This window comes from Sceloporus occidentalis, unplaced genomic scaffold (assembly GCF_023333645.1).
Source record: "Sceloporus occidentalis isolate IW3139 unplaced genomic scaffold, rSceOcc1.0.p SCAF_13, whole genome shotgun sequence".
NCBI classification, from domain to species: domain Eukaryota; kingdom Metazoa; phylum Chordata; class Lepidosauria; order Squamata; family Phrynosomatidae; genus Sceloporus; species Sceloporus occidentalis.
In genome coordinates, this window is record NW_028316993.1 from 10,467,386 (window position 1) to 10,489,615 (window position 22,230).

Consider the following 22,230-nt stretch of genomic DNA (forward strand, 5'->3'; position numbering starts at 1 on the left):
CATCAGGTGAGCTGCTTCATGCATCAATGGCCAGGACCAGGTTCCTCTTTGCTCATGTTTGTTCTACTTTCTGGGACCCCCTCCTGTTCAATCCCAGACCCTTGGCTGATGAAACTCAACCTCAGCATCATTTAAAATGGTCAGCATCAAACAATCCTCAGTTCCTCAGAGTAGGAATCCCCCTGCTGTGAATACAATTCTCCCTCTTTCTGCCTGCCATAAAACTGTGAAGCTGCAAAGCACCCTGCCTCTTCCACTAATGCAGAAGCAGCCCTATACAGCTTTGACTTCCTTTGAGCTTTTCCTCCTTGCTCCTTTCCCTCTTCCCTCTCGTGAGGAGGATGCAGGGCTCTTTCCAGCGCCTTTTCCTCCCTTTTACCATGAGAGGGCAGGTGTGCAACAGCTTCCTCAGGCTCCCCTTTTCATGCCTTTTTTCTCGGAGCCACCAGGATTCCTTGTAATTGGGCAAGCTATAAATCATCATCATCATCATCATCATCATCATCATCATCATCATCATCATCATCATCGCCGTCGTAGATAACAGGGCTAAGGTTGAGAGATATCATGACTTTTCCAAAGACAAGTGCTGACACCTCACAAAACTGTCATTCCCTCTTCTTGATTTCTAACGTCCCAAACCAAATTTCAATTTTAAAGATTTAAAATAACAAGATGGCCAAGCACACTTACTGGTAATACTGTACAACTCCACGGAGAAGCAGCCACAGGTTCATTGGCACTGTTTCTTTGTCTGGGCATCTCAGATGCACTTAAGTTACTTTTGGTCCTTCTACAGTCTAATTCTGGAGTGTTTGAAGAGTTAATACCAGCACTGGCCCTTCTGGAATTCTGCTCAATCGCATATACGCGTGTGCCAGTCCCTTCAGTTTTGGAAGGATCAGTAGATGACCTATATGGATTCCGTGGGCTTGCATTTTCATTGGCTTTAGTTGTAGAGTCTTCCAAAGAGTGCACACCACGCCTTGTTCGCCATGCACCTCTCACTGTGACATGTTTGGTCTCAGATGAGTTTGAAGACCCATGGCTCTTCCAGTTGATAGTCTCCACAGCTGGTTCACTGCTCTTCTCAACTGACTCGGAAGGTTTTATCGTAATGCTACTTTTGGAGACCACGGTTTCCAACCTGCTTCTCAAAATGGAGTCCCTATTTTTATCAGTCTCTGGTAACATTGAAGACATGTTGCTCTTGTTAATCGATATCTCACATGGCGTGCCTGCTACATTCACTCCTGTGGAAAGATCATTTGGAATTACTCTAATATTGCTGGCAGACACTTGCTGTTGGTCCTTTGTAGCTTCACTTGCGCTGATCCTTTGAATAACTGGCTCAGACGGGTAAATAGTAATGCTGCTTGTCATTTTGTGTGACACAGTCTTAAAGACAGTGGGCTGTTTTTCAAAGCTGGCTTCTGGCCCAGACCCAGAACCACCCATGACTTCCTTCATGTCCTTTTCCACAATTACAGGCTTGATGACAGCCTTAGACCTCAGAGCTTCCCTTGGACTGAACTGCCTTCTGGTTTTCAAGCCTGCCATGGCAGCAGCTGAAGATGTTCTGGATAACTTCCTAGGTTCCTCTTCACCACAAGTGCTTTTGTCATTTTCAAGGGGAGATGTCTGAATAGTTCCCCTTGAGCTCATGAATTCTCTGGAAACAGGTTCCTTCTTCGTCCCTAAATCTACTGTGGTAGGAACAACTGTGACTTTACTCTTCTCCTCGGTCATGCCACTGGGGTTGATAACTTTGGCTCTTGCAGAGGTTGATTTCAGGCCCCCATTGTTCAAGTTTACAGTAAATGTCTGATTGGTTTCTTCCTTTCGAGGAACTGGTTGACTCTGCAAGAGATCTTCCTGGCTTCTTGAAATGAGCCAGGACTTTGCTAGAGGTAAGGGCTTTGTCATTTCCATTGGAGCACCGACAGGTTCCCTTTCTTGTGGGTTAGCCACCTTTAGAGAGCTCTCGCCCAAGTGCCGTCTGTGAGGTGAAACCAATGGTGTGGTTTCCACCTTTGAGCTGGTGGGCTCAGTACCTAATATTTCTGCAGACAAATAATGTTGATAGGGTGAAGCAGCTCCATTGGTTGGCCCACAATTAGTTTTTGAGGTACGAGCCTCTGTTAAAAGAGCAGATGATTCTGTGAAATGTGTCTTAATTCCCTTTTCAGAAGATGATACAGCAGTTTCGGCTTTGCTTGTCTTGTCTTCAAGTTCGTCGGATTTACAGTGATAAGTGTCATTTAACGGCTGGGATATTTTTTCAGCTTTACTTCTCAACACACTTTCATTCTTGGGTTTTGAAGAAGCCTTCCATGATTTGTGCTCCTGTGCAGCAGGTGGGTAGCGGCTAAGCACAGATGGTTGCTCTCTAGATTTTTTTACTTCGGCTGGTGGGATGCCACTATCTCTCTGAGACGCACTGTGCCCACCCACGGTTGATTTGTTTTCTGCTTGCTTACAGTCAGTTGCTACAGTGTCTAATAATGCTGAAGTACTAGACGCTTTTGTCGTTCTCCTGCTGTTCAGATTAGGACTTGAAACCCGTTTGCTAACTTGGCCACAGCCCTCATTATTAAATGAGAATTCTCGATTGCGTATCCTCTCCCGCCGATACTGAGGTGAAAGTTCCCGAGATTTGTGTTTCAAAACAGCTGATTCACCTGTGACAGCTCTGTGTTTAGGTCTGTCGTGCTTAGTTCGGCTGGACAAATTAATTTCTTCCACTTCTGCCTCTCCGTTTTCTAGCTCTTTTTGCTTTTTCATCTGTATTTTTATTTCTTCAAGTTGCCCTGTGAGAATCTTATTTTTATTCTGCTCACTTAAATAATTGTCATGCAGGTCATTATTTTTGGCTCTCAAGGTTTTAAGTTCTTCTTCCAAGGACTCAAAATGTTTGATCTGAGTCTTCAGTTTCTCAATTTCTTGGTTTAGGTCCTTCACTTTGTTGTCTTCTTGGTTTTTATTCTTCTGGTTTTCTGAATTGTTTCGAGTTTCATTTTCCACAAGTTTCAGGTAGTCCAAGCTCCCTTTTCTTCTTGTTTCTTTTGAAGACAGTGCAGAAGTTGTCAAGTCAACTTCAATCCTCAGATCATTTCTCTCAAGGATACTATTGGATGATCGTTCCAGCAGATTTGATGTGTTTCGCGTCTGATCTACCCGGTTCAGTTTATTGTTTTGTTCTAGCTTTTGTGTTAGCTCTTGTATTAACTTCTCATTCTGCTTTTCTTTTTCAGTGAAGTGTTTTCTTTCATTAACAAAAACAACAGCTAAAGATTTCAGTTTTTCCAGCTCACTCACTAAACTCTGCTCAGTTTTATCGAGTCTGTCTTCTGATTGTTCAAGTTCTTTTACTTTGGCCCTAAGAATCTCCAATTCAGTTGAAATTTTCTTGGTCAGGTTTTTCTCCTCATTGAGACTCAGGCAGAGCTGCGTACAGTCATTCTTACTCCGGCCAAAGGCCTCCTCCAACTTTTCCAGCTCTGCCATTCGCTTCTGAAGCCGCTCAATTTCAGATTTCAGCTCCCTGGTGAGGCTTTCCTCCTCCTCTAGCTTCTCCTTCATCAGTTGGCAAAGCTCTTCTGCCTTCCTGATCTCCTCATCCTTCCCTTCTATTTTCAGAACCCTTTTCCGCAGAGTTTCCACATCAGCCAGCATGCTGGAGTTGCTGCCTTCTGCCTGGATTACTTTGTCCTGCAAGTCTAGTAGCTCATCCTCAGCTTTCTGGAGGTTTTTGGTGGCTTCCTCTAGTTCATCAAGGCGGCGACTAAGGCTCTGTAGCTTGAAACGCAAATGACGATTTGAAGTCTCTTTATAAGCAGAATAATCTGCCATGTTGTTGTCTTCAGGTAGGTAAGGTCTTTCAAAATGCTTTAGTCGTCTTGCAGTCTCATAAGTCTTCTTGGTGAGATGACCGGTAGCTGAAAAGAAAGAGTAGAAAGTGACTATAATAAAAAGAAAGGTTTTTCACCGTACTTTTCTTTTCAAGACTTGTGATTCAATTTACTCTAACTGGAATGGTTAGGGCTGTAGCATGTGCTATATCCTCTGTACTTCCAGCTAGAGCTGAGAGACAAGCTTTTGTCTGAAACTTTGGAATGATACTGTGGGTCAATGTTACAATATTAGATGGACCCCTGGTCTCAGTCCCTGATGTGTTCACATTGTAAAGATGGAGAATTGGGGTGAGGATATTCCTACCTGCAATCTTCTATAGTGTACTATATTGTACTACCATAGGTTTACGTCACCTCATTCTACTGTATATATAGGCCAAACCTGAGATAGGAAATTCAGAGTTCTTCACTATATTTAGGTCTAGTCTTGCTCATGAAACAGACTGGGATGCTAAAGTGGAATGAAGCATTTAGGGATTTCACCTGTGATTGCTTTTCTTGTTAAACAAACAGTGCAGACAGAAAATTAGTACCTCAGGATCAGCCACTATGGCCTAGCATTCTTCCTGCTATGATAATTTTCTTTTCACAGCAAGTACAACATAGAGAAGCATTCAAAAAAGTGACTCCTCTCATCTGCATTTTCTACCACCTGAACTCACAGCTAATAGCCAACATGGTGTAGTGGTTAAATTCTAATCACTAGACCATATTAAGCATAAGCAATGAGAAGAGGTACTGTACTATGAATTTCAACACTGCAGCACTAGCCAATACAGCCAGCATGGTATAGTGGTTTAAGTGTTGGACTATGACTCTGGAGCCTAGAGTTCAAATTCCAGTTCAGCCATGTAAACCCACTGTATGACCATGGGCAAGTCACACTCTCTCAGCCTCAGAGGATGACAATGGTAAACCCTCTTTGAAGAAACTTGCCAAGAAAACCTCCTGATACGTTCGCCTTAAGGTTGTCATAAGTTGGAAATGACAAGATATACAACAGCAAAGCACTAGCCTGCACTTTCTCTTTAAAATAAGGTGCATGTTCCTAAAAAGCAAGATCGAAATGAGAATTCTCAATACGTATCCTCCTATGACAATATTTTTTTTCTGCACAGCTTCACAATTATGATATAATGCCAGCACAGTAACAAAACAAGAGCACTTTTGTGTTCTGTGACCAGAAAATCTTTTGCGGTGGTATATTGTGAATGTGAAGTTTCATGCATGTGCATTGAGGAGATACATATAATCCCATTTACTGAGATCCAACTTCACCCCCCCACACACACACTTCTGGTGTGGTGTTTCGGTACAGCGGCATCTAGTGGATCTCTTGTGTTAAAAGTTTGAAAGTCTGTTGCAGGGTATTTCCCTTTTCCAAGTCTGAAATGTCAGACCTGTCCTAAAAACAATATGTCAAAGAGAGGGACCCTGTGGGAAAGGGAGGAGGTTCTTGCCCTCCTCAGGCAGTTGAGGGATTGTGGGGACATCGGGACCTTGAGGAAGTCTACTTCCATATCCATAAACTTATTTAATGAAAAATAACGAGGTGTTTGGTTCGGGAAGGCTTCCAAGGTCAGTGAAGCAGGTAAATTCAAAGTTTAAAGACCTGAAAAACCCGTTTTTCCAGGTAATGGAAATGTTTGCTGATCAATCACGAGAGGAAACGGACCCCCTTCTTTTTCCAAAAATGTTTATGATTTGGGAAGAAATGGGGAGGCCTAATGGGCAGGACAGACACCGCATTGGTAAGTGCGCATATGTAATATAATATCAATATAAATATAATGTTAATTTATTACTATAAATACAAAATAGTAAGTGCTATGATTGATTATAAATGTTGCTGAATAGTCTTGTTGTTACTTTTTAAATGTTAACAGTGTATTTGTAAGACAAATTAAGGGCCAAAACAGACAGCCCTGAAGGGGTGGCTTGAAGCCACCCCTTTCTAAGTTGAATTGGGACTGCAGCAAACACATGCCGCACCCCCAATCCGCCTTGTTGGTGGCCAAAATAGGAGGCAAACAGCTGCTCTTTTTTGGGATGGCAAAAAAGCAGATTTTCCCACTCACTGTGGCCCATGGGCAGCTTCAAACCTCTCTGGCAGTGTATGGGGTGTAAGCGCCATGTTGCCACAGCGCTTGGAAGCCGGCTCACATCTGGGCACCGGTGCAACTTCCGGGCATCTTGGGGGCATGCAATGTTTGTGGCCATTGAAATTAGACAGTTGAATTTGGAGATAACAGTAGATCGGCTGGCACTGTGGGTTGACCACTGTAGAAAAAGTGGTTCCATAGTTAAATTTTATTCTTATTAGACACTTGCTATCATACACCTGTTGAAATTTGTTGTTTAAAAATAACACATATGATAAAATATATACCAACATGGAAATCACTGTTGGCTTGGTGGCCATTTTCATAGGGTTTTTGTAGGTGAGAAATACTCAGAGGTGGTTTTGCTAGTTCCTTCCTCTAAAATAGAGCCTCCAGAACATGGTATACACTGGCAGTCTCCCAACCAAGGACTAATCAGGGCTGACCCTGCTTAACTTTCAAGATATACGGGATCTGTTGCTTTGTAAGTTCCCTGTCATCTTATGGCAACCTCATAACAATCCTCAACCAGTAAATGTGCCCTCTTTGTAAATAATGAGGAATGATGTTGAAGAAATCAAATCAGAGAACAATCTCGTAAACATTGATATGAACTCAGGAAGTACGGCTACCAAACAGCACTCTGGGAATTTGAAGAAAGGGGGTAAATGGCAATGACATCAGCTCTACAATAGCGTGAATAAATAGTTATTTACTTCCGTGCCTCGCACAATAGTGCAAATAAAGTGATACACATGCAAATCACTCCTGCATTCCCAGGCTCACACAGTATATATACACCCAACTTTTTCCAGGTAAGCATTCTCTAAAGATGCCAGCCACAGATGCTGGCAAAACGTCAGGAAGAAACTCTTCTAGAACATGGCCACATCGCCTTTCTTCATGTTATCAGTGCAATGTGGATCAGGAGTACAAACAGGATGATGCTGTTAGCCCCAGTTCTGCTTGACCAATTTGGGAACAGAATGTTGGATTAGTTTAGGCTTTGATGTGATCCAGCATGGCTCTTTTTAATTTCCTGAAAAAAAGGTTTTTTCCCCCACAGGAAGCCCAAGCTTCAGATGATTTTGTCAGGAGGCCAAAGCCACAACCAATGGTGGCAGACAGCCTGTCTGAACTTGCTATCTGCAACTAGATAATGTCCAAAGCTGAGTCACTGGAGAGCACCAAACCTTATTTTCAGCAAGGACAGAAATGGTTTCTGGGTTGAAGCAAGATAATATTGACAAAGTCAGCTACTCTTCCTTAACTTGAGGCAAGTTTGTTCTCCATGAAAGAGCAGAAAGTGGCTTAAGCTATATTTTACACCTAGAAGATATTTTATCTCCGTTTTTTAACACTCCGATTTCCTTTTCAGGCCAACCTGAAAGAACGAGATTACCTCTGAAGGGTATGGCTCCCTCACTATGTGTGTGTTATGTACTTTCAAGTCATTTTTAACTTATGGCAATCCCAAAGTGATACTATCATGGGGCTTTTGGAGGGAGGGGCAAGATTTGTTCAGTGGAAGTTTGTCACTGCCTTTCTCTGAGGCTAAAAGCATGAGACTTGCTTAAGATCACCCAATGGGTTTCAAGGCTGAGCAGGAATCAAACCCTGGTCTCCAACCATAGTCCAGTGCTCAAACCACTATGCCATGCTTGCTCTCCACTAATTATTCTACTAATTCCTCCCTTCCCAGAAGTGATGCTTTCCCCACTGGCTAGGCTAGGGCCAGTTACTACTTGCAGTTCCTCTCCAAAAATTGCCTTCATCATTTTCCCTTTCCCTCTACAGTCTTTCCCCCCTTTATATAACAACTCTGGAGACCAGGGATCAATTTCCCCCTTGGCCATGAAACCCACTTTGGGCACGTCATATGCTCTCAGCTTCAGGGGAATGCAATGGCAAGCCTCCTTTGAACAAATCCTGCCAAGAAAAACCCCATGATAGTGTCACTTTAGCATTGCCACAAGTCAAAAAACCCATGACAGGTTCACCTTAGGGTTGCCGTACGTTGGAAACAACTTGAAGTCACACAGCAACAACAACATTTCATGGATTGTAAAATCATTATTTTTAACAAAAAAGTGTCATTTCAACAGTAAAAGAGTACATTAACGTTGCAAACAAACAGTGGCCAACATGTTATAGGGTGGCACAGTATAAACCTTTGTTATGTGGCCCTCATGTTAAATGGCAACATCACAAAACCCAACAGAATACATTTTAGCTGGGGCAGATGGATATGCCTTGTTCAAGAATGCCTATCTACATGTACAATTCCACTTCGATCATCTTGAACTGAATTTAGATGCTGAAGACTGGACAAAAATAAATCAGTTTACACATACATAAGCTATCAACAGGATTTAAGCCAGTGTCTGACTGGCTAGCATACATTTCAGATAGAAGAACGTTCCCTAGACTATGGGGTTCATAAACAGATGTACCACAGCTATCCATCGCTTCCTGAATTCTATCATAACCTATCTGATCCCAGTCAGCACATCCAGAATGTAGATGATCCACTCTTAAAATGCATATATATGCTCCTGTTTAGATATAAATCCCCCCAAAACTGTAGGAAGATTACTCACAAGTAGGTTTTTGTATAGGATTACAACCAGTCATATAAAGGTGAAGCATTTTCCTAAAATATATGAATTTGTTTTCCCCCCAAAGGTAAAAATTTGGCCATTCCATTGCTACTTTGGGTGTGTTCACATGTGTGTTCATCCCTTGATTCAATGAAGGTAGTAGCTTCAAGTGATGAGTCATATGTGTAACATAGCATCTCAGATTAAACACCTATCACAAAGTAATGTTCAATGGAAGCAGTTCACATCAATGGCTGCTGCGGGACAGAAGTGATGAGATATAAGCTAATGTGCCCTTCTGCATGAATGCAATAGTATGCAAACAGAGTAGACCTATTGCTAAATGGGAACCTAGTAAGTCAATTTTTATGTACATTACACTGATTCAATGTGTTTACTTTAACTGGGATTAACAATTAGATTTAATAATAATTATTAATAATAATTAATCATTAATAATTAAGATTTAGGTTCTACAATGATACTTTATCAGTCTTCACAGACACTGACTGGGGAGAGGGTGGATTTGGCTGTTGCTTATGGACTGAAAATTGACTGCTACCATGATTTCAATTCTTTAAATTCTTCCTTATGCTTGTTAAACTTTTGTAAAACTTCTGTTTAGAGAAATGTTTTAAAGGTACAAAGATAAAGCTCATTTAAGTATTGAGCGCACATATGCCTCAATTCACAAAACTAAGGCTAAGAGGTGATATGATAGCCGGGTTTGAATATTTGAAGGGATGTCATATTGAGGAGGGAACAAGCTCCAGGAAAAGAGATTCCAGCTCAACATTAGGAGGAACTTCCTGACAGTAAGGGCTGTTTGACAGTGAAACACACCCCTTCCTTGGAGTGTAGTGGAGTCTCCTTCCTCAGAGGTCTTTAAACAGAGGCTGGATAGCCATCTGTTGGGGATGATTTGATTGAGAGTTCCTGCATGGCAAGGGGTTGCATAGGGTGGCCCTTGTGGTCTCTTCTAACACTATGATTCTATGATTAATACCCTTCACCAAGCTGGAAATTTTATCAAAACAAAAAAGGTAAGATTAGTCCAACATGACTTGTTTTTTGAAGAACCCATGCTGACTTTTTGTGATTATGGCATTCCTTTCCAAATGCTTACAGAATCTCTGTTTAATGAGCTGCTCTAGAATCTTTCCTAGTATAGATGTCATGCTAACCAGGCAGTAATAGTTTGCATAAATGCAACATATAAATTCATTAGGGAAGATAAAACTATCAGTCAACCGTTTCCACTAATTCAAGAATGCCTACTGCCTTTGCTTGATGCTGGTATGGCATCACAGTTGGCAACAGGTAAAGTGTGCTTCCCAATTCCATATCAGGAGTACCATAACTGAGAAGGCCCTTAGATTTAAGGTTTTCACCAAAATAAGTGTTTGAGCAGGGTCACGTGCTTGAAGATGGTGCTTTAAATAACCAGGTGTCATTAAAGGCTTGACAACAATGTTCTTTAATGGGTGGGGGCAGATGTGGCAGCAGATTGTTTTAAAATTGTCGGGATGTACTTTTGAATGGACTGCATTATCAGTATAATTTCGGGAGACATTAGTAGCCTGTTTGTTAACCTGTTTGATAATCCCTGGTCAAAAGAGATGTAGTCTTAAGGACTGGAGCGTAGCTTTGGCACGGCTTCCAGCCTCTTAGGATGCATGCATCATTTAACCAGCATACCTCCAAAGTGACCTGAAGTAGCTTTATTTTGGCCTGTCTGTATGGGGCCCTTGTATACAATACATGGATCAATCTAATATAGTGGTTACAAGGTCACTGTCTGCCCTAAGCTTCAGGACAGGCGAAAATTAGACAAAATGCATATACAGTGACAACTGGGTTGGGGAGAATTTTTTGCCTTATATCATCTGGAAGCCAATTTAACAGAACGATCTAAAGTAGAATTATTGTTTTCTCATCAGGAGAAACCAAACCAAACCACAGCCTGCTCAAATTATTAATGCCAAGATGGGAGCAGGGAGGAAAGATCATTCACTTTGTTCTCTCCTTTTTCCTCTGGTATGTTTCACTTAGGTACCACATGTAACAACAAGTTCACAAAGACATTTCATCACATTTTTCCTCTCTCTCTCTCCCTTTCAAGATTGCTTTGCACACTCCCAAGAGTAAGGGGAAGGGCCAACGAGATGAGCTAGCTGAAAAGTGCTGCAATGGAATCAGGTGACCTGCTTGCATTTCCAGAGTCTGCAATCACCTCTGCTGAGAAAATATGCTTCGTTCTCTATTTGTCTCCTCCTTTCTCCTGTGCTGGCATTCCTTGGCTTTTTTGAAGACAGTGTGTATTAAAGGCACCGCATTGGTGCAGTAATGGATAAAAGTGCAGACTGTTATAGGACACACAAAACCTATAGTAGAAAGGAAATCTGCTTCTCAGAATACTGAACTGTGTTGCTGAACCCAGCAGACTACAGCATGCACACAGCAATACTTGTGCAGCAGTGAAGGGATCCTGGTAATGTGCATATGTTAGCATTGATGAGCAATCGGTGATGGCTGAAAGCCTAGATTACCTGAAGTATAGTGAACTAGCTATTGTGTCAAAGCAAGACTGGAGACACTGAAGTTCAAATCCCCACAAAGCCATTTAGGTGACTGGACAACCTTGGCCAGTTGTTCTCCCTCAACCTAACTCATGTACATGACTGGGATTTGTAGTTTTATGAAACATTTCACCTTCTCTGACACAACAATCTACAAATCTTAGGATTCCATAGCATGGGGCTATGGCAGTTAACGCAGGGTCAAACTGCATTAATTCTGCAGTGCAGATGCAGCCAAATAACAGCATGATGGATAATACAGAACTATTTAGTGTAAAACCTGAGGCTGGATCAGAGGTTTGCTATAGCCCTGCAGGCTCAGAGCCAAAAAGAAATCTGTGTGAAGCCTAGAGAGAAGTTAGCTTGAGAAGCCCAGTATGGAAAAGGCACCACACTGGCTTTCTTTTTACTTTTTACACAGATGGGGGGGAAAAAGCACTGCTGAAAACAGTGATGCCCAACTAGCCTTTAATGAGATGGGGAAACAAATGGAGTTCTTAAGGTATCAAGTCATTATGATCTGCTTCACTCAAACATTGTATTAATGACCTTGTGAAAGGAAGCAGGAGGGTGCTGAAATCAACAGACAACTCCAATTTGTAGGTGGTGCTGTTGGCACAGAAGGGCATCAGGAAGTTATTAAAAAGCAAGTTAGGTGACTTCACAAATGGAACAGGAATAGAGTGAAGTACAATCTAAAATTACATGACAATTGTCAAGCCTACTGACCATTACCCCTCCCTTTTGGTTCATCTAGGAACCAACCATACTGCAAAGCACAGCCTTCAGAATATCATAAGAGATTATGAGACTCTGGGCAGGAAGGTGAAAGAGCTGGATGCACATGTTGTCATCTCATCTCCCAGTTGAAGGGCTTGGACTAGCTCAACTCAAGGGCAGTTAACAACAACATCAGTGCCTCTACAAATGAAAGCCCTTAGGTTTCAATAGGGTGCAGCTACAGCAGTTAAAGTGAATCAAAGTGATACAACTGTGTAGTGCGAAAAGGCCCCAGGTGAAATGAAAAATGTCCTCCCTGAGACTCTGGTAAGCACCTTCCAATCACAGTGGTTCTCAACCTTTGGTCCACCCAGCATTCTGGACTTCAGCTGGGGATTCCCAAGCTCCTGGGAAACCTAACAAGTGCTTATTAATAAGAAAATGTGTAATGGCCAAAAAGACCGCTTAAGAACTTGGATGTCTATCACTATCCAATGTCCAGCACAATGCAAAAATGTATAATTGAATGTATTTTAGGCCAGTGTTTCTCAGCCTTTAGTCCTTCGGATGCTTTTACTTCAACTCTTGGAAGCTTCAGCGTACTGAACTCCCAAACATCTGGAGGACCAAAAGCTGAAAAACACTTATCCATTATAGGCCAATTATAAATCCTACAGATCTCCTTGGTATCCTTATGTGTAATGAATGTGAACCCAGAATCCTTTACAATGTATAAAGCTTTGATGACACACATTCCAATGTGAAAAGTGCCCCTGAAAGCACAACATCCTTTCCCCCTAAAAGGAAAGTTCATACTACCATTCTAAACAATGATTATCCATACTCTCTTAAAGAACAAAATTTAGAAGAACAGCTGAGTTAGTATGTGTAGCAAATACAGAAGATATTTATAGCACTTTAAAGGGAAGGGGTCTGGAATAGTGCTCCTTAAGCCATCTGATATGAGGGGATGACAGGTTCTTTTTCTAATGTACTAAGGACTACTACAGTGAGGCTGCTGCACTGGCAGGCTAGCAATCTGAAGATTGAACAAGCCATGGATTGCCATACCCCATATTGTCCAATGGTGGCACGTGCCCACTGGCACACTCACATCACCTACCTATTGAATAATATGGGGCATGAGTATCTATATTTTTTACCAGCCAAGATGTGATGTATGTGTGTGGAAATGAATCCCAGTGGATGAAAAGGTCCACTGTATCATATTTGTGTCCACTGACTACAACTGCTGCTCCCCTGATCCAGAAGCTCACTGCAGACCAGCAGAACCAGTCTAGACTATGACTGATATCCTGTGTGTATGTCCTTTTGAGGGCACAACAAAGGTTCTTACTTCCTTCCTACCTCCTCAGCACCAAAACCACCTCTCAACTTACTATTAGCCAATGAAGCCCCTCCCCTTTCCACAACTATTCGATGCCTCATTGAAAACAGGCAGAATTGTAGAAACATCTGACTAAGTCTATATAGCCAGATACATAATGATTGCAGCAGACTGAGACCTCCAGAGGTCCCTGATGGATCTCAACTATCATGTCACTGACCCATACAGGTTTGAGGTTTATGTTTGTTTTATGTAATTAGTACTGAAATCAATGGCATAACGAGTGATGGTGAACCTTTTAGAGACCTAGTGCCCAAACACAAAGATGTTCCTGCACCAGATGTCACCCAGTGCCAGGGGGCGAGCTGTCAGGAGGGTGGGATATCAAGGGGCAGGACTTCTGCTTCTGGAGGCTAGACTTCCATGGGACTTCCACCTTCTGTGGGCAGGACTTCCATGAGGAGACTTCCTTGGAGACAGCTGAAGGCCTGAGAGGGTGGGGGAAAGAAAAGGAACAGGCGCATGCCTGTTCCTCCTCTTCCCTCTACCCTCATGGTCCTTCAACCACCTTCCCAGAGACAGCTGAAGGCCCAGGACGGCCAGGAAATAGAGGAACGGGTGCTCTCCTGTTCCTCCTCCTGCTTCCCCCCACCCTCCTGGGCCTTCAACTGCCTCTGGAGACAGCCAAAGGCCCATGATGGCCAGGGTGAGGAGGAACAGGCATGCACCTGCTCCTTCTCCTTCCTCCACACCTTTCCTGGGCTTTCAGCTGCCTCTCTGGAGAAAGCTGAAGGCCCAGGATGGCTGGGAAGAGAAGGAACAGGCGCATGTCTGTTCCTCCTTTTCCCCGCTCTCTGCATGCCCTCAAAAATGGTTTTGTGTGCCATCTCTGCATAAGCTGTTCACATATGTTGTTTTACTTACATTTTAGCATTTAGAGTGCCACAAGTGTTGTGCAATACTGTTGTGCATTTCCTCAGTGAATTGTATGTACATATCAGGGGTAGCAGGTAGATGCAAAAGTGACAATCCACTCTGGATCTTACCACTGGCCCTCCTGCAGCTGTTCTAAGTTGCAGCGTACTTGGCAAAGTAATGGGAGGAGCAGAATGGTTTCACTGCCCCTGTAGTGGTGGATCATCAGCTGCTCGGGTGCATGCATATGTCTGTATGGATACCGATAGTTGTATTAAAAATATCTGTACACTTCATATAACTGATCCATGCACATTGCTGTTATAATTGCTTCACCGTTCCACATACTTTGAAGACAGAAATTAACTGCTACTGACACCAACTGATTAAAATATGATCCTTGAAAAACCAGCAGCAACACCCTTGAAAGCTCATCGGGGTTTCTTTAATTTGATTTTGAAGTTCCGTTTGGCATAATAATAATAAATTCTAACCAACAGCAGAAGGATGAAATCCAAACACTATTCTAAATATAATGTTCCAAAGATTTTTAAAGAAAGTTGAGACTAAATTCTCTGTAAAACTATTGTCAGAACTGGATGGCACCTTAAACTACTTTTTGCCAGAAGACTATAGACAAGTCAGTCAAGTGAATAACAAACAACATGGGAATGGCTAGAGGGAAAGACAGATAGTGGTACGTAAACGTCTGTCAGAAAGCAATGAACCTGGGAAAGAACTATGAAAAAATATAATCTAGACCGCAAATATGCAAGAACTACTTGAAACAGATCATGGATATAGTCCTCACAGAACACTTCAGAACAGTGGGATTGGTAGTTGGAGAATCAAAGGGTTGCATTCTCTCAAAGATTCTCAGGGGAGCTAGCAAGTCAAGACAAAAGCTCCAGCCTAGCATCTTCCTTACATGTCAAGCTTCCTACATGCAGAAGCTAATGAGCGATTACAGGACCTCAACATGCAAAATTCTACTTGCTTTCTGAAATGTCTGTCATTTTGTGAACATTTAAGCAGTGCCTTAAATAGACCTTTGTCACACAGTATTGTTTCTCATTACTCTACAGAGCAGGGCTATAAAAAAAGTGCGGAGTAGGTCCAAGTATTGAAACTGTAGATCTTCCTAAAAACAGGAGCTAGAACATAGAGATTAGAATGAAAAACATATTACTTCCAGAAAAGCCTATAAGTCACTAGCTCAGCCCAATTCTCTGGAGCTCGGCTAACAGGATCCACAACAGGGGTGTTTTGCGTGGGTGTGGTGGAAAAGAGAGCATAAGGTGAGCCTGGTACGGTTTGGTTAAGCCTAACCAGCCCAGAAAGTCTTTTGGGGGTTCGTTGGGTCAAAGCTGTGGGTCTGTTGAGGTAAGGCAGTTTGGTTTGTGTGCATTGGCTGAAGGCTCCCTTGCTTGCTTGTCTGCTATTGTTCTATTGTGTTTTGGTGCGCCTCTTGGGTCAAGGCTGTTTGTTTGCACAAACTTAGTGGGGATGTGATTGCATGCTCATTGGCATTCTATTATCCTATAGCATATAACCAAAGTACATGGTCTCAGGGAGGTGGAGAATTGTCAGGTTTCAAGGTTAATAACTAAAACGTGGCAGTGATAACCAAAAATCTATCAAAGGCAGAAGAAACAACACTGCGTCAAATATCAGGCGTCAAAATAGAAAAAAGGTGAAATACTTGGGCATTGGCTGATGAAAAGAAATATAGACTTATTCGAAAACAATTATGAAACTTGGAAGAAAATTTTAAAAGAGCTGGAGTGATAACCAAAACTACAGTTTTCATCATGAGGCTGAATTTCCGCCGTTAAAATGAATTTGCTTCCAAAAATTACATTCCTTTTTCAAAACCTGCTGATCATAAATGAGAAGTGCTTTCTTAATTGGCAAAAAGAAATAATTAAGTCTTATTTGGGCCAGAGGAAAACCAAGAATAAAATTGGAAGTATTAACACGTTTCTAAAAAGAGGTGGTTTTGGACTACCAGATCTAAACATTTATTACTCTGCATCAGGAACAGTATGGATGTCAGACTGAATCATGTTAGAGAAAGAATCTTAAAATTGGAAGAAGTCAACCTAAAATTTGGCTAGCACCATTTTATTGGGTATAGCAGAGTGAAGGAAAAACAAGGAGTTTGAAAACCATTCTGTGAGAAGAGGTTTATTAAAAATCTGGCTGAAATTCAAGAAAACATCCTATATTAAAACTCCTTTGCGGCTATTGTTACATGAAGTCCTTTCTGGGCGATGAAAACTGAAAGAAGAAAATTTGACAAATCATTTGTTCTTTCACTTTTTAATCCTATAGTTTAGTTATTTTCCTCATTTGTTTTTATATTACTGTATTGTTTTCCCATTAGCATACATGGAAAGATACCCATAGTATTTTTATATGGTTCAAAAATTGGAAATGAGACTTCCTCATCTTCAAATGGGATATTGCTTTTGTAGGGGGTGCAAACATTGATCAAACATTTCCCAGGGGTATGGGGCATAGAAAAGGCTGGGAACCATTGAATTACATAAAGTGTTCTTGGAAATGACAGCAAAATTTTATAAAGTCCTATTGCAGAGAGAATTAAAACACGAAGTCCTTAAAGACTCAATGATAAAAATGGAGCCAATCTGCAAACCGTACAATAGAAACTAGAATAGAATAGAAGCGTGGAAACAACACAGAAGTTTACTCTCTGCCAAAGCTTAAAGGAAAATGACCATAAAATGCTGTGCCTTCTGGCACCTGACCCCAGCAAAATCAACAAAAATATACAAAACAAATAATAACACTTGTTGGAAATGTCAAGATACTGATTTCTACATGAGATGGAATTGCCAATTAGCCAGAAAGTATTGGAAGTAAGTACAGTCCACTATTATCAGAGGTATTAGGAATCAAACTACCTGTTGATCCAGAATTCTATCTCCTCAATATGATGCAAATAGAGACGTGGCAAATAATATTATTTCATGTATGTGTGTTTAACAACCATATTAAGCATTATTATTACTATCATCTTCATCATCATAATTTATTTGTATAGCATCGTTGATGTACATGGCGCTTTACAACATAATAAAACATTTATAACTACTTCAATATAAAAAAGTAATGGGGAGGGAGAGGAGAGAAAAGATTGCCTATCTGAGCACCTATGATTTAGTATCATAGCACCAACAGAGAAACCAGGCACAATTAATAATTAAGGAAAGCAGAAGCCTTTGTCCTGCTTCTCTTGCAGACAATAGCCCAGCCACAGCCAAAAGTGCTAAATTCCATAGAACTTTAGTGGAAACAAATGCTTTGTTTCCTTAGAAAGTAAATGATCTGGCTCCTTCCCATGCTCTGAAAACAGACTTGCTCACTCATCAAGCCCCGAATGAACAAAAATGGACTTACAAGGCAGTCAACATGCCTGCTACATTCACACCCAAAAGCTGCTCCTCTGAGCAAGAAAAATGGTTTCATTTTAGAAAAAGCTGCAAAAATTCCTCAGAGTAAATTGAGCAAAAAGCATCTCTGCCCCGGGGCTGAAGTCTGATTAAAATAAGTCTTCCTGACGCTGAAGAATTCTCAACTGGGAACTACATTGAGAGGTTCTCTGCACCACCGACCCATAGGAAGGTTTGCTATGTGCAGGCATTGGTTATAAGTCTTCACGACAGACTAATCAAAATAGAACCAACCAAATATAAAACATGAACGCTAACACGTTCCATACTGGTGAACTGCTACAGTGTCCCATTCCAGACACACTGAATGTACACCTAACCAGAAGTTGTTGGGCTACAGTTTCACAACCCTCGACTGCATCAGCTACACAGAAGAGAACTCACAGGAGAGACAGTCCAAAAACACCTCGGGGGCCACACATTTCCCTATTCTTCTCCCATCCAAATGGTCTAACATTAACATTTTTCGTTGTACAGTCAACCCTCTACATTTGTGGCTTTGACTTTGGTGGCTTTGATTATCTGCAAATTTGATTAACATGTTATCTCTAGGAATTTCTAGGTCCTCCAGTACAACTCTGTTAGAAATTGACCACAGAGTTGCACTGGAGGACTTTGAGATTACTAGAGAAAACGCTTCTCTAGGCATTTGTAGGTCCTTTAGCATGATTCTGTTTTCATCCTGTGGCAGATGTTGGCCACAGAGTTGCACTGGAGGACCTAGGGATTCCTAGAGAGGTGTTCTCTCAGGTAAAAACATAGTGGTTTTTTATTTGCAGTTTTTCCATTTTCACAGGGGTCCCCTAACCCCAGCAATATGGAGGGCCGACAGTACTACCATTCACTTCCCCACTCCATAATAACCTCCTACAGAATAATCATAGAATCATAAAATCACAGTTGGAAGAGACCACAAGGGCCATCCAGTCCAACCCCATTCTGCCATGCAGGAACTCTCAATCAAAGCATCCCCGACAGATGGCCATCCAGCCTCCGTTTGAAGACCTCAAAGGAAGGATACTCCACTACACTCTGAGGGAGTTTGTTCCACTGTCAAACAGCCATTACTATCAGGAGGTTCCTCCTAATGTTGAGGTGGAATCTCTTTTCCTGTAGCTTGCATCCATTGCTCTGGGTCCTGTTCTCTGGAGCAGCAGAAAACAAGCGTGCTCCCTCCTCAGCATGGCATCCCTTCAAATATTTAAACAGCGCTATCATATCACCTCTCAACCTTCTTTTTCTCCAGGGCAGCGAAACATCCCCAGCTCCCTAAGTCATTCCTCATAGGACATGGTTTCCATGCATTGACAAATGTTTGATTTAATGTCTCTTGAAACTGTAAATGTGAGCCCTAACACATGATGATACATTTGTTCTACAGTAGTTTAAAAAGGTGAACTATCCCATTGAGGTTAGTTTAGGAGCCAGAGGGTTTCCTTCAAGCAATCACCTCTTCCTCCTCTGTCCTTCTCCTCCTTTGCAATCCCTGATGTTCAGCTCCATTCGATGGAGCCAGATTCTGCCACTCACCCAAGATAGTGGGCTAGAACTAGGAGCAGCAGTGCAGTCCAGTCCTCCACTAAGATCAGAAAGTTCAAGGTTCAAGTCCTTCCTCAGCCCTGAAGCTCATGTGAGGATTTTTAGTCAACCGTTTTCTTTCAGCCTAGCCTGCCTTGCAAGACTGTTGTGATCATAAAAGACCGGATGAGAATAAAGTGCTCTGAGCTTCTTAGAAGGAATAAAAGAATAACAAACAAAACAAGTGTGGTTTTCACAGAAAAATAAACCATATCTTTAAATAAGAGATTCGTCACAATAGCAATGGACAGTTTATTACTACTGAACCCATCTCCCAAACACAAAATCCAGCCTGATCACAAGAGTTCAAGCTTTAAATTCCTAACCGGAAGGTTTCATTTTCTCCTTCCAGTCAGATGCTCTGTCCAAAGTTTCCTCCCATTCAAATTAAGGTTGCAAGTCCTTGTTCTAACAGCAGTGCTCCTGAATACAGTGGGCCCTTGGTATCTACTGGGATTTGGTTCTGTGCAGAACAAAATCTTTGGGTGCTCAAGTCCCATTAAATACAATGGCATAATCAAGGTTTGCTTTTTGGAATATGTATTCAAAGTCTGGATGCTCCAATCCATAGATTAAAAAAAAACCCGTGGCTCCAGAGGGCTGACTGTATTTAACAGTCGCATGACAGAAGGAAAGGCCACTGATGCAGTTTTACCGGTACAGATGTTTCAATTGGGGAGGGAACACATCTGTGGACTTTCTGCCCATCTTAGTGCCATAAAAGGCACCGAAGCCCAACAAGAAAAAAGAAATGGTGACAAACCATAAGCTATCTCACAAAGCTACCGGAGATAGTATTTCACTCCATCGCAGTCCACATTCAGCACTCATGTGAGTTAGGTCACAATCATTGCCATGTTCAAGACTGAGAAACTAAGGCCCAGAGAAAGTTTCTGGGTAGAAAACAGCTGCATCCTCATTTGAAATGGAGATTTTGTGGAAGAGCAACGCCAAAGGGAAGACTGTGTTGGGGACTGCAATTTGGAAGTCTATCCAGGACAAATTTACAGACTGCATCCACACGACTTTATCTGCCATGCCTCAAGGCTATGGAATCCTGGGAGCTGTAGGTTGTTGTGGCCCCAGAGTTCCGGGACTGCATCAAACTACAATTCCCAGAATTCCATAGCCATGACAGTTAAAGCAGCGTTGAAACCAGTTTACTCCTGCAGTGCAGATGCAGCATCTGTTTAGGGGAGCTTTCCCTCAAATCAACATGCTTAGGAGTCCCACTCAATTATGCATGACCTCTGAGAAAATATGCACAGTGTGAGGACCAGTCCATAGTACACAGCCACACTCTCTCCCTTTCTCTCTCTCAGCCCAACCAACCTCACAAGGAAGCACATGCCCCATGGACTGCTGTGGCTCAATGCTGTGCCGCTTTGGGTCCCTATCTTGGGAGAAAGGCAGGATATAAGGAAAGAAAATGCCCTCGTCCCTCCACATTCAATGGGGTTAAGGCACAGGACCCCCATGGATGTGGGAACACCACAAACAACAAAAACACCATGTTTTTCCATTAGAGAACACCTCTCTAGGAATCTCTAGGTCCTCCAGTGCAGCTCTATGGTCAACGTCCAACAGACATTGACCATAGAGTTGAATGGAGGAACTATGAAGGCCTAGCAGAGTGTCCTCTCTAGGAATCTCTAGGAGGTCCTTCAGAGCAGCTTTTGCTTCAAGTTGACCATAGAGTTGCGCTGAAGGAGCCACAAAGGCCTAGCAGAGTGTCCTCTCTAGGAATCTCTCAATGTGACATTTGGCTAAAGTTGATCATAGAGTTGAGCTGGAGGACTTAGATATTCCTAGAGAGGACAGATTAATAAAACCCGTTAATAATAATAATAAAAGCCACAGAAGTGTAATGCTAATTAAATAATAATATTAATTAGTTCCCTGCCTGGGTTCTACACAACCATCCTTGGACTTCTCCTGGAATAATACTAAGCTCCATTGGCCAGGAGAGTCTCTAGGGAGCCAGTCCCAGGAGAGAAGGAGGAGGAGGAGGAGGGCCTTGGCCAAGGAGCCTCCATCCGCCGCCCGCCGTTTTCCTGGCGGAGGAGAGGCATTTCCTGCGCAGGAAGGGCCCGGCCCTCCTCTCCTCCCAGACCCAGAGAGGGAGGCTTAGGGAGAGGGAGGCCTGGGAAGTTCCCAGCCAGGAGCAGCCGAGGGAGCCTCTTTCTCCTTGCCTCTCCAGCAGAGGCTTAAGGAGGGTTCATTAGGGCTGCGCCAAAAAGGCTGCATCCACGCTGGAGATATAACCCGGTTTGGAACCGCTTTAACTTGTTGTCTGCCTCACCGCTATGGAATTCTGGGAGTTGGAGTTTGTTGTGGGGCCCAGAGCCGAGCAAAGCAAAGCTCCGCTCTGGGCCCCACAACAAACTCCAACTCCCAGAATTCCACAGCCTTGCTCTGGCAACGGAACAAAGCGGATGCCTCGAATTCCTTCCCAGCCCTGCCTGGTTTTGGCAGCGATCGACAGGGAGCCCCGGTTCTCACCTGCCTTCTCCTCCGCCTCTAAGGAACTTCGCCCGGGATCCGAACACTTTCCTCTTCGCCCGATGCAGCAGGGCCAGACTCCGCGGCGGCAGAAGAGGAAGGAAAGGAGGAGGGAGCGGCGAAGGCGCCTGGATGCGCCTCGGCCGAGCGCTGCTGCTGCTGCTGCAGTGAGGGCTCCTGCTGACAATGAGAGGCGGGAGCAGCTCTGACGTCACGGGGAGGAAAGGGGCGGGGCGGAGAAAGGGAGGGGCGGGGCCAAGCGGAGGTGGGAGGCCCATTCGCTCTCCCCAGGAGGAAAGGGGCGGGGCGGAGGAAGGGGCGGGGCCAAGCCGAGGTGGGAGGCCCATTCGCTCTCCTCAGGAGGAAAGGGGCGGGGCGGAGGAAGGGGCGGGGCCAAGCCGAGGTGGGAGGCCCATTCGCTCTCCCCAGGAGGAAAGGGGCGGGGCGGAGGAAGGGGCGGAGCCAAGCCGAGGTGGGAGGCCCATTCGCTCTCCTC

The 22,230-nt window shown here is 43.1% G+C and overlaps 1 protein-coding gene across 1 annotated transcript in view; it reads right to left on the bottom strand.

Moving 5' to 3' along the window:
- The window catches only part of LUZP1 (leucine zipper protein 1), a 33,380-nt gene extending 11,543 nt beyond the window's left edge, over positions 1-21,837 (bottom strand). Inside the window, exons 1-2 of the mRNA XM_089479390.1 lie at positions 21,735-21,837; positions 694-3,938 (exon numbers count right to left, since the gene is read on the bottom strand). Of these exons, the coding sequence (XP_089335516.1) occupies positions 694-3,852 (3,159 nt within the window). The 5' untranslated portion in view covers positions 3,853-3,938; positions 21,735-21,837. The remainder of the gene's footprint in view (positions 1-693; positions 3,939-21,734) is intronic.
- Between the last annotated feature and the right edge of the window lie 393 nt (positions 21,838-22,230).